At 42.3% G+C, this 13,318-nt stretch overlaps 1 protein-coding gene across 12 annotated transcripts in view; it reads right to left on the bottom strand.

The window, feature by feature from the left end:
- Window positions 1–13,318, bottom strand: part of EYA1 (EYA transcriptional coactivator and phosphatase 1) — a 303,123-nt gene that overhangs the window by 17,388 nt on the left and 272,417 nt on the right. For all 12 annotated transcript variants that reach the window (XM_033126640.1, XM_033126638.1, XM_033126639.1 and 9 more), the window contains 5 exons: window positions 6,492–6,550; window positions 6,225–6,385; window positions 5,101–5,215; window positions 4,857–4,978; window positions 967–1,067 (listed from right to left, as the gene is read on the bottom strand). In XM_033126640.1, the coding sequence (XP_032982531.1) occupies window positions 967–1,067; window positions 4,857–4,978; window positions 5,101–5,215; window positions 6,225–6,385; window positions 6,492–6,550 (558 nt within the window). The remainder of the gene's footprint in view (window positions 1–966; window positions 1,068–4,856; window positions 4,979–5,100; window positions 5,216–6,224; window positions 6,386–6,491; window positions 6,551–13,318) is intronic.

The following is a 13,318-nucleotide window of genomic DNA, read 5'->3' as shown; positions in this document are numbered from 1 at the left end:
CTCCAATGAAAGTATATAAAAATGCATGCTCCTTCAAATGAACTCTTACAAACGGGAAACAGAAAAGCTGGTGCATGAACTGGAATTTGAAAAGTAAGATGACAGTCGGGCACCGGGATATAAAGATCATTCCCAGCGGAGGCAATCGCAGGGAAGAAGTGCTGGGAGCAGCCAAAGGAAGGTCAGCAGACCAACGTGACCCCAAAGTAAGGAGCGAGTGTGGAAAAGATGGGAAACGTAGGCTATTACTAGACTGCGAAAACCCTGAGTGCCAGCCTCCGGAATGTGGTTCCCTCATCTTTTCCCCTTTTAAAAACGCTATAAAGTACATGAATGAGAAAGCTTTTGCTAAGGGAAATGATGGAATGACACTTGAAAGGATGCAGAAGAATAAAAAGGATGAGAGACTAGCGACCTCTCGTTGGGTCGCTCCCTTCTCCCTTTCCGAGTCTCTCAGGAGAGGCAAGGCGGCGACCTCATGTTCTGATAAAAGAAGGCTCAGCAAAGAATCCTGCAGGCCAACTCGGGCCCACTGGCAGCGCCTTTCTGGAGTGACGTGTGGAGGGTTTTGAGGTGGCATCCGGCTCAGGTAACACACGGTTTTAATAACCTGGCCATGTCTGCCGTGGGTGCAGAAAGTGGCATGAGCGCAGCACACGTGGTATCTCTGTTCTGGCTGATGGCCACAGCACTAAGCCTTCTTGTCTGCTCCCGAACAGCAAACCAAAGTCTACTACACTCCATGAAAACCAACCATCCATGACCCCTGGGCTTGCGTCCACCCCTCGTCCTAAAGATCACTCTGTATTTAAGTCTACACTGCCCTTTTTCGGTGCTTACGGGTTCTGGACACATGCATAATAATGTGTTTCAGAGACACAGAACTTGTGGGAATGATCCCGCTCTGGGGATCTGGAGGACTCGGGGGAATGAAATGGCACAGGACACGCCGCCTGGAACACTCACCTTTTTTGCTCCTTGTTCTTCTTCCACACCATCGCCTATAACGACGTACACCACTTTTCTTCCAAACCTTTGAATTATCCTCTCAAAACAGCTTTCTTTTCCTAATGAACAAAAATAAATGACAACAAATGTCAAGATGGGGTACCCCAGTGCTACAGCGCTGGACTTTGGTCATATGAAATACTTTTCTCGTACTTGTAATTCAACGCTCACCTACTTGTGTGACTAGGAGGGTACTTTTGCATGCCATCTGGGTGGCATGTGGAAGAGCACAATACCTTAAAATTGTAAGTCAGTTACCCAGGTGTCCCATTTTCTTGGAAACTGACCATTTTAGTACTCTTTTCCCAAGGATTTGCTTATTAAACCGCAGCTTGGAGGGAAAAAGTACTGCTTTGCAGTCACACTTTTTCCTACAAGCTGAGGTTAAACAAAGGCATGTGATTCTACAACATATTTTAAAAATGTTTCCTGATCTATCAAACTCTGAAAATGATGTCTGATTCAAAGACTGTTGAGAAGCATGGAAAACAATGGAGAAACCACACACTGGAATGAGTTTATCATCCCTTCATTTTCAGGCTGGGATTCTCTTCGGATTCAAGACCACTTCCAAGCCTACTGTGTTGACCTGAAATATTCTTGTAAACCTGTTTCTGAAATAAATGTCGGGTAACTTGGGGCCCTACAGGAGGTCATGCTTGCCGTACCCAGGCTTCTAATGTTCAGTAAAGCACTTTCCTAGAGGAAAAGTGGGTGCAGGTAACAGAATACCTTTATCTATCTATTCTTTCCCATGTCATGACTTGGCTACACTCTCAGCACATCCCCGCTGTTAATGCAGCCATTGTTGCTTCTTAGAGAAGAAACTGCTGTTCCAGGTCCTGGGCTGCCAATAGGGTCATTTTAATGGACAATGGGGCAGTTTATAGTTTTCAAATGTGAATGGCTGAGCGAGGACTGCATCTCTTTCAAATAAGGATCAGATATACACGCGAACAAATTGCTTGTTTGCTTAAACAAATGTCTGCTTTATATTTGTATTTTGCACTAAAATCTCTACTTTGCATCTGACCAAATGAAATAGGGCCAGCCTTATTCAAAGGATGTAATTTCAATGCTTCTTTAGTTGCCCACTAAACTGTGAAATATTAAATCACTTTAAGGAACAAATACAAAGTATAGTTTTCACTGCAAAAACATACAACCCAAAACTTGGATGTCATGAAACATTTTCCCTCCTTAGAGGGACATGTTAACGTGTTTTTGCAAAGTTTCCTTTTCCTGGAAAATGGGAAGGTAAACTTAATGTTTTGTAAAGGTGAAGTGATGGACAAAACAATTCCCACCTGTATACCATCTCCTATAGGCTTCATTGTGAATTTGGGGTCATGTAGACATTTCTCACAATAAAGATTTAAAAACTAAAGCTGAATTTCAGAAGCTAATTTGAGGTCTTATCTGAAGTTTTCATTCTGATAAACCCATTTTTGTTGAAAGGACGTCATAGCTTGGCTACATAAGATACCAGTCATTTGCTCCCAAGACTTTGCTATTTTGTCTACAAGGAAAATTCCTGGGTTTTCTGCATTGACCATTTTATGGCAAAATTAGCACTAACTGTAGGGGTTTTAATCTTAACTTTGCTTATTAAAAATATCATTGACAAGTATCCTACTGCTGGATTTGAGATAATTTCTATACCACCACGTATTTTGAATTCTAATTTTTATTCTGTGCTGAAAAAGAATAAAAGTCCAATATTACAAACAAAATTCTCATTAAAAATATTTACTTGATTGTTATTGTAATTTCCTGTCACCCTCACATTTTCAAATTATTTGGGATTAAAGTTCAATGTGTGTGACATAATACACTGCCTGTTCTTTCCTTCTGTCCTATAGTCCTCTTTGGAATTTGTTCTGACTTTCTGAATTTGTTCTGAATTTGCACTGATAAACCTTTACCTTGGATCCCTGTTTACAAAGCACAGTATGATTCCTCTTCACTGATACAGAGAGGGTAAACACCTGACTTAATGCAAACTGACTGGTATTTTTATGGGATAGGAGAACATTTGAAAATTCTGGCTTTCTCAGGCTACCAGGAACTCTATTCTATTTGGTAGATTCCTTTCTTTTTATAAAAATTCCCTGGCATTCTGTTCTTGGCCCTTCTCAGGTGTCATCAGTCATTCTCAAATTCCAACTATTTCCAACTTCACAGGGCTATCGGACTATCCCATAGGCTCCTCAAACTCAACACTGGTAAGATCAAACCTTTGTCTTCCCAATCAACCCTGATTTCCCCACCAGTTAATAGTGTCACCACTGACCCAGTTGCCTAAAGAAACCTTAGTGGCAGCCTTCTTCAGAATAAACTACCATTATTCATATATTTCATTCAACAAACACTGAGCACCTACAATGTACTGGGCACTATAGCTACAGTGATCAGCGCGAAGACAGACTCAACTATCAAGGATATTATGGTCTCATAAGGAAGTCAGACTATGAACAAATAATTGTATAAGCAATTTGTTAGCAACGATTTAGTAAGTTCTTTGAAGAAGTATAAAAGTGGAGAGTTAGACCTACAGAGAATCCATTTCTGCCCCTTCTTCTTTAGAGTTGAGCAGCTAAAAACAACCTTCTTCCCACCTACCAGGATACTCCTCCCTTCCTCAGGACTCAGTAAAATAACATCTCATTAGGGTGACATACAAGGCCATGTATGACTAGACCCAGGTCTACCTTTTCAGCTTCAGCTTTCCATGAACACTGAAGAGCCACTCAAAAGTCCCTCAGAAGGGAACATGGTTTTAATTTCTCTGTCCCTTCGTTCTCACTAGCCTGTCGACCTGGTAAACTCGTATTTATCCTTCTATACCCAGCTAGGATGTCATTTCTCCCCTTTGGCTTTCACTGACACTTGACCTCAGCCTTCTCCTGGGTGGGCGTGAATGCTTCCACTTTTTCAATGGTGTGCTCATTCAGGCACTTAGTGGTAGGACCACTTCCCACCCCAAGCATGTGGAAAGGTGTCTGGACCTTGGAATCAGACATACCTAGTTTGTCCCTTATCTTTGTTAGATATTAACTTGAACAGTTAAGTCTCTAAGCTTCAGTTTCCTCATTTGTAATATGGCAAGGTTGTGAGACCAATTTTGGTATGCAGAATGCCTACTATAGTTCTGGGTATCTAATAAATACTTGATAAATGCTCTTTTATATACTTCTCTATTATCATGTTCGATTTATTTAGATGTCTGCTTCCCCTGTTAGATAGTGAATTCTCCAAGAACAAGTGTTGTGCCTTCTTTTTTTATCCCACTTTTATTCTGTCTTGGTTTATATTCTAACTAAATTTCACATTGGTGTTCTTTCTCCAACTATGTTTCCTTCTTGCAAAAATTTAATCTTTTCTTGTATCCCCATAACAAAAATGGAAACTCAAATGTTTATGCATTTTGAATTAAAATAAAATGAACAAAAAATAGTTCCAGCAATAATTTAAAGAAAGCTGTGATTACAGTTTTAATTTCTACTTTTACATCTCTATACTATTATTTGTTTTAGCTTGTAAGATATTTTTGTTGATGTTGCCCAAAAGAAAAATAAGATAATCCAGAATTGATCCTAAATTGACTACCACTAAAATGTATAATGTTAGCCAGTAGTGACATTTTCTGATTAAAACTATGTGGATTGTGATTTATATTTCTCTTCATGTCTAGAGCCAATTTTAACAATAAAATTAGTTTAATTATTCTAGTTTTTCTGACACTCAGCATTCTGAAACAATGCCTCATTTACTGCCTTTCATTTTTACCAGCCTGAAGGAGAAGAGTCGATTGTAAAACAAATCAGAACAAAACAAAAGCAGCTCACCTATTTTTGTTGCACTGTAAATATTTTCTATTGGAAATACAATTCCTAATCCATAGAGCAGGACTTTCGCCAATGCCGGGATAAGCTGAGTAGTTGTTACTAAAATATTCACACAATTCGTCCTATGAGAACAGAGAGAAAGAAAAAAAAAAGACTGTTGAAAAATAAATCTCGAAAATGAATGAGCACAAGCAGAGCCCGTTTTCCAGCAAAGGCACCACAAAGTGACTTGGGGAGAGCTTACCGGGAATGAATGAGCGTGAGTGCTTTCAAGGCCAGGGTCAGCCAGGAATCTGTCAGGGCTTCAATCTCAGCCCTCAGCTGCAGCCAGGCTTCCCTCTTGGCCGGACCCAGCAGACCTGTGGATTTAAAAGCACAAACTATTTCCTTACCGATATGTCTATTCACCTTTATCAATAATAAACATCCAATGCTACTGCTACTACCACCCTCAAGCTTTATAGTACACCACGTAACTTTTCACATAGTAGCATTCATTTGATAAATCTTTATTTAGTACTGTAGGAAAACACTTATGAGTTTGCGTTCCTAGCATCCCTCTTTCTGGTTAAAGAAGGCATCTCTTCTTCTTGGGGAGCCTCCTTGTACCCACTCCTCTAACCATGTAGTTTGGGCAGAGCCGACCCTCCCTCCTGGCTGCCAGGGTAGGCGTATGACCATGGCTTGGCCAGTGCAAGTCTGTCTTGGAATTTTTGCTGAATCTGTTGGGAAAGACATTTTCCCATCCAATGGAGGTACTAAATGGGTAAAATATACACCTGGCTCTACCAGTGGTCCTTTTTGCCACCTTCTGAGAGGCAGTGATCTAGAATGACTCCTATCCAAAGGAACTCCTAGGCAAGAGATTCCCAATGGTATGATTTGAGCCTCTGATTTGAACTTCTGCTGTAAACCAACACCACCCCAAACGTTTCATTATTAAGCCAATATATTCCCTCTTGCATGAAAGCCATTTGGAACCACAGTGAAAAGATCCAAACTAATACAAATATCTGCACGGTAGAAGGAGCTTTATGGGCCATCTCAAGTCGTTTGGCCGAGGGTTGTTCATCCCACTGCAATGGAAGGACAAGTGGAGGTCACAGAGGTGAAGGGACTCACTCCAGCTCACGCCACTACTGGTAAATAAGGGGGCCAGGCATAAACTCATCTAACCAGGACTGCTGGCCCTAGGCTAACATTTTTGTCACTAAATTACAGTAGAATAAATCACTGGTTCGATGACGCTATCCTAAAAAAGGCTATTATATCCAAAAAAGTGTGACAGAAGAGTGTTTGGTACTTTGAGAATTTCACCTAGATACTGTCTTAACTAACCCAGCGTGATTATTGGTGACAGTCACTTGCCTCCGACATTATTCTTGTAAGTGTTGTAGATCTCTTTTACTCGTCTGTAGCGGAAAGCCAACTTTCTCATCCAGTCTACACCGCCCCGCACGCCGGTTGCCAAGCATAAATTAGCGCTGGTGGCCGCAGCAGGAAAGCCATCTGTTCCAAAGTTATATGTGCTATTTAGATGCAAGAGAAGCCCAAAGTTAACCAAAGTTCATCTTAATTAGCTGAGCTGTTAAACTATAAAATGGAGACAACCACTTTGTGTTGCTATGGACTCACCTCAGGTCCTGGCCATTATCATCTGAAGAGACATCGTCTATATGCACTTGGTCACATTCCTGAAATGCAATTAAAATGATACATGTCAATTTTCAAAAATCATTTCCTTTTTTTTTTTTAAACCACACATGGCTATTTAAATCCCCCAAACTCCCCACCCCCAACTTTAATTGGACTGGTTTCCAACTATGTCAATCAGTAGGTGGCAGTCTTGTTAAAATGACATTTTTTTACCTACTTCAGGTCCTCTTTTAATAATATCAGAAACGAGCAATGTCATTAAGGACTACTGTGATTCGGCTCCAGAAAACACATTTTTGTGTTTAGAAAGGAAAGTGATTGAAAACAATTAGCATATGTGTCCCATAAACCTCAGGTACCTGAAGACATCATGCTGCTCCAAGCTGATTCAGTCAAGGCCTCGGCATAACTGAAACCAGACATTTCGGTAAACGGAACATGCTAGAAAAATTAAACCTGATGCTAACTGCCAATGAAATTATGACCTCTGATTGCTGTCGAGCCACACACCAACACAGCCTGAGGCCAGTGTGCCGACGAGCCCAGACAAAAAATCTGTTACTGGTTTGCCATTGATTTGAGAGATGTGAGTTTTATTCTCTCTCTCTCTCTCTCTCTCTCTCTCTCTCTCTCTCTCTCTCTCTCTCTCTCTCTCTCTCTCTCTCTGTCTCTCAGAGGAAAAAAGCATGGGAGACCTCAAAACCTAAATAGAAACGATCAAACCATGCATTGTTTTAATTTTTTTTTTACTTTATTACTCTTTTTTAGTTTGTTTATTTCATTATTGTTACATCTTCATTTTAAGTACTGGGTTTACGAGTTTATTTTAGAATACTGTTATTTGAACAGACCTGATTTGGACATCGCAAACCATGTGTAAACTGTTTAGAAGCGGAGGCTGTAACCGTGGGCTAATGCTACATTGGACCGAGTTCACGTTTTTTGCACCTGTTAGCATCTGAGCACCCTGGTTCTTCCCTCTGGGTCCCCAGTCCCTAGCATAGTTGTAGAAGAGCAGATCTCACAGAACTCAGTAGAGCAGAACCCAACAAACATTTGTTGCACAAATGAAGGCACATTCATTTGGAGACGGCCAAGGTCTCCAATCCAGAAACAAGTAACACACACTTGGCATGTTTTAATATTTCCGTCATGATTCTTCTCTTTTCAGTCAGGCTCCAGATATCCTACAAGCCTCTATGATATGTATTTCCATTAAAAGTTTTAGTTAAAAAAAAAAAATTAGTAAAAGAAATTTCCAGGCACGCATCCTCTATTTTCAAAGGTCCTTCTGATGAAAGCTCTGGTCATATTTCCTATATAGTTCATTTTATAAAATCAAAACCTATGCCTATAGCACTTAACGTTCAATTTGTAACAAAGATGACACACGTCAAGCACCACCGTCAGAAGGTGTATTTTTATGTTGCTGGTTCCTTCCGAACAAATTCTTTTCTCTCCATGGATTTGTGAGGAAGGGAGCAGGAGATAGAAGTGGAGAGAAACTCAAACCAGCTGTCGCCTAACAGAATTAAAATCCCGACCCCCAACCTCTTCTCTAAAGCATCTATTTTCCAGGCAACCCTCTCCCAGCAAGCAGCAAGTTCCAAGGAGGAAAAGACTTTGACCTTGTAACCCTCTCCTGCTCTCCCGAGGTCCATAACCTCAGATAAGAAAAAAGGAAAAGCAAGTCCAGGAGGCCTCACGGGTGGACGGTGAATTTCACATTTTAAGAACAGGTCATTCCTGGAAAACATATTTGGGAACTTCTCAGCGGTTTTCATTCGATCGTAGTTCAGAAGACAAACGCTAGTTGTGTTGTTTTTTGACAACGTACTTCTTCTGGGTTTAGAGAGTTACTAAACCATCAGGAAGAATTTCTGCCATTTAAATATATGGTGACGGAAGGAGAACTGACTCTGGGTGGTGAACACACAATGTGATACATATAGATGATGTAGTACAGAATTGTACACCTGAAACCTATGTAACTTTACTAACCATTGTCACCCCAATAAAGTTTAATTAAAATAACAAGCAAAACAAAAGAATTTCTGCCATGTATCGAGTCAGAAATACAATTTTTTATGTTGTTGGTAAATGACTACCTTTAGTATGTCTGGTTAGTGTTAAAAAAAAACAACAAAAGTGAAACTCAGAAAACCTCCCTCAAACAAACAAACAAAACCAAAACGCCATAGTGATTTTCTCTCTTGGGAAAAAGAACAGAGAGGAGGAGGAAGCTGAGGAATTAGAAGGGGAAAAGGTATGTTAAAAAGAATTTAATCCAAGGAATCCGAATTGACCTAAAGTTACTGGGTTGACTCCAGGAGTGGGGAGAATTCCTTGGAAAAGCAGGCTAGGAGGCTTTTCTTAAGCTAATGAAGCTGTAAAAACCCATTACTAACTGAGAAGTCAGTTATCTAACAGACTGTGAGTCCATGGCCCCTGCTGTCCTGCCCTGTCCTGGGTTTCTTTTCTCCTGCTAGCCTGATTTGAGGCTTTCTGGCCCTGGGCTGAGGCCTTCACTTGAAGAATTGTTTAGTATCTTGGTCAACTCTAATTAAGTGCCAAAGGCTCTAAGGTTTTTACCTGCAGACACCAAACCCACCTCACAGGGATTTGATTAATGCAGTTTGGTGTGGTGGCAACAAGGACATCCCGTGTCTGTCTCAGGAGAATTTTTGTTAGAATGATTTTAATGAGAACTAGATGCCAAAATCAAGAGCGTTTTTAAAAGGTCTAATTAGCACCTCAGGAATTTAAAAAAGTCATTAAAATGTCAGTGTAAAATGTGTTCTGGGAATTGTTGCCCATTTTACTTAATAAAAAAATACCATATTGCACAAATTTCGAATCCATAACATACATACTGAAGATTCATTACCCATAAGTCTTTGTATGAGTTTACAAATAATGGTATAAATGTTTTGGGAAATCTGCTGTGTTTTTGAAAAATCTTAATGATAAAACTGATGCTTACCTACAGAAAGTTTTGATTCCTCAAAAATGGAGAATATGAAGAGCATCTATATTTCACAGCAGAGCTGAGGAGGTGTATTCGCTCTCAAATTACAAACTGCAGGTCCCTACGTTCTGAGAGCCGGAAATCCTATTTCCTCCATGTTGATATCCCCTTCTCCCACTTTGCAGAAGGCATCTTGCTTTCTTTGTTTGTCTTAAGAGACTAATTTTAGGTGGTTATTTCTGCTTTCTGCACCTGGGTGTTTTCCAGTTGCCACATTTGTTTTAAACCCAGCAAATTAGATAACCGAGGGAGGGCAGCCGGAGGGGACTGGCCATTGGAACAACAATGAAGTTTAAAGCCTCCAGGGAAGAATCTACAGACGCAGAAGAAGGGAAGCTTCCCATCGTTTCAAGGAGCCACACACAGTCCTAAAAACCGCCCTTGGTACTTAAGACACGGATTGCAGAGAACATACGGAATTCCAGGGGAAAACGCATTTCTCTTCAAAAAAGACTGAATGTGCTGAAAATGTACTTTTGAAATAAACTTCCCCAAGTTTCAGGATAGGGTTTGAAGGAGCTCAAGTCATTACTGAATCCCAGTCTGGGGGCCCTTCACATGGCTCGGGGCCGCCACTGCCAGCTTAGTCCCTGAAGCACAGGTTATGCCTTAATCTGTCCTCTTATGGCTTGGGATGCCCAAAGGACCCCTAATGTGTTTGGGTGTCTGGCCTGGGGCCCCAGTTGGGGCAGAAGCAGTAGTTCCCTTGAGTGGCTAGCAGATTTTGCACACAGCACCCATCCGAGCTGGTCATTTATTAACTCGTGTATCCGATTATTTAGGAAGGGGCTACTACATTCTAGGTGCTTTTCTAAATGCTAAGGACATACCGTTTAACAGACAAAAATCCTTCCCACTTTGGACCTGACAGTTTAGTGGGGCAGACACCTAACCAAGAAAATATGCAAAAAGAACAATATGTCAGATATTGATAAGTGCTAAAGAGGAAAAAAAAAAAGTACAGCAGGCAAGGGTAATAGGCATTGCTGTGTTGGTATCTGGGGAAAGGCCCTTGCAGGCCATGGAAAGAGCAAGTGCAAAGGCCCTGAGGTAGGAAAACCTCCTGTGCTGGAGGATGAGGCAGGAGGGGAGCCAGGAGGAGAGTCAGAGTTACTGGGGGAGCAGGTGACAGCAAGCAGCTGGCTCTGGAAGTCACCTCAAGGTATGAGTCCCTGCCCTCAAAGCACTTACAGTTTAGCAGGAAAGACTGAAGTTAATTAACTAACTGCACAGGTGATAAATTACAGTTGTGGCAAGTACTGTAGACACTTCCTGGAACCCAAAGGAACACACTCCTGCGGAATGGCAGAACGTTTTCGTCCAAGAGGGTGGCGGAGGTCTGAAAACCTGAAATTATATTTTGCTACATCAGGGAGGGACAGCACGGCCCACCATTTAGCCTTATTGCTCTTGTGATGAAAGCAATAAAGGAAATAAAGAGATAAACGGTGCACTACTAGAGATGGTTCCCAATGACTGAAGCTGTGGTAATAGAAACAAAATAGAGCTTTTTGACCCCAGACTGTCAATGCCAGACCTCTACTTCTGCTGGCTGTGGGGTGGGAGAAGGTGGCACTTTTTGGGCAAGTCATCCTTCTCTCTAGGAAAAAGCCCAGACTCAGAGATTCAGTGCAACCCTGGAATTAGCAGGTCCTAGAGAGAGGAGAGAGAGAAGGCTCTGGAAGACAGTTTTCTTTACCCCCCAAAGTACAGATGCGAGGTTGGGCCAGGTGGTGGATAGGGAACCAAAGGCAGGAAAAGAGTTATCTTTTATTACCAGCCTTCCTAAGGGACGTCAAAATCCACATTTTTTTTTTTTTTTTTTGCATAAAGGCTCCTGTATCAAGTTGATAGTAGAGGAATATATACTTAATGCTTCTTTCACCAGTTTTCACAGACACAGCGCAAGGAGACCCGAGGACGAGTCACTGTGAGGATCCGTCACTAGGAAACGTTTACAATTAATTACCGAACTTAGATGCGGCCTTCGGCCCACTGTTCCCATCCTGAGGTTGGGCCCTCCCCATGTGGAAGTCTTAAAGCACCAGATGCACAGCACATAGTAGCACTCCATCACTCGATTGTCCTCTGCTGACACTGTGTGTCTCCTCCTCCTTCTAAGAGATGGCAAACAGTGTCAGCAAGAGTCCTTTCTTACACTTCCATGGAGTTCTCCCACTCACACAGACACCTATTTGTTGTTGAGCTAAATCGTGTCACTTGTGATGAAAATAAAATAGTATTTCACGTTATAACCCCTTGTCTAGATGAAAACTGAAGACTCAGCAAAGTTGAGTACCGAAAGGTAAGTGCTACGACACTGGGCCTCGGACCCCCTAATTCACTGTTCCTTTCCAGGCTCCCTCAAATGCACACGACGTAGACAACTGCTTGCTCTAGACAACTGCCATGACCTAGGTCCTCTGTGGCCTTCAGTTGTTGTCAGCTTAGGGGGCCCTGGCTGTAACACGTGCCCTTCCCTTCATCTGCCCTTCCCCTCCCCATGTCCACTATGAGTGATCCCTGCTCCTTCCAGCCTGGAGCCTGGATGGGAGACCCCCCACCCCGTCCTCCAGTACAGGCCCCAGCCCTTCACCTCACCACCAGGACTTGAAATGATTGGCACTTCACAGGCAGACCCTTCTGGATGGAGAGCCATGGTGGTAACTGGGTCTTTGGCAGGGGTAGAGGGCACACAGTGCAACTGTACATGGTGAGAGCACAGGTATTACCCTGACTTGGACACAGCATGTCCAAAGTAGGAGATCTGAGGCTCAGGAACAAAGGGAGTGGCCATAGTCACCACAGAGGAGATGCATGAGGGCAGATGGTGACATGCAGGGGTGCAGCTCGCAGTGTTACCCGCACACCTCCTCTCTACACGACAGACTCCTACAACACCTGTCCCATAAGCACCACACACCAAACAGCCTGAGTTTCCCCTCACCTGGCCGCGCTTATGTTCCATGGCCTGTGCTTCACAGAGGAGCAAAAATACATAAAATCAGCAAGCTTCAGTGACTTCTGCCTCTCCGTTCAGACATCCATGCACTCATGGGGCTGGATTAGAAAATGCTCACATGGATGCCTGGGGAAAACGGCCAACACGTGGAGCAGCCGAACAGAACACCAACTCTGCAGTGGGGAGTAGGAAGCAAGCCCCATGGGGCAGGACTTCACCGCCCTGCGGGAAAGGCAACTCGCTTTCAGAACTCTGGTCACACTGTTCTTCTGCCTTTTCGGTCTCTTCTGTCGTTATATTTGGCATTGCAACTCACGCTAACCTTTTTCTGATCCATCATCATCTCTGGCCTTCCCAGGCCGGGCCACAGTCATGTTGTTTTGGACTAAGCCCCGGGAATAACTCCGATTTTGTACAGGGGCTCATATGCAAAATATTAAGTTATGGCAGAATTTTTCTGCAAATATTTATTCTGCTTTGATACCGTAGTGGTTGTACTTTTCCCCCAAGACTTTTACTTGTGCCATAATTATGTAAAAATATACCCTACCATTCAAGTGAGTTTAAGAAAATTAATACAAAGAATTAAGACAGTTACAATAGGGCTCACTCCCTGTGCCAAGCTCAGTGACATCACAGCCAGGACGCTGAGGCGCTATACCTCTGAACATGACACTAGAAACATAAACTCCACGTAAACTTGAAGTCTTTGAATAAACAGAGACTCCAAGAAGAGTTTGAGGCTGGCTGCACGTTACGAAAGGGAACAATATGAAAATGTTACTAACACGTCTTGGGAGACGTTGAGTTACACAA

This window comes from Rhinolophus ferrumequinum, chromosome 14 (genome assembly GCF_004115265.2).
Source record: "Rhinolophus ferrumequinum isolate MPI-CBG mRhiFer1 chromosome 14, mRhiFer1_v1.p, whole genome shotgun sequence".
NCBI lineage: Eukaryota > Metazoa > Chordata > Mammalia > Chiroptera > Rhinolophidae > Rhinolophus > Rhinolophus ferrumequinum.
Note: the sequence above shows the minus strand (reverse complement) of the source record. Positions and strands in the feature narration are given on the sequence as shown.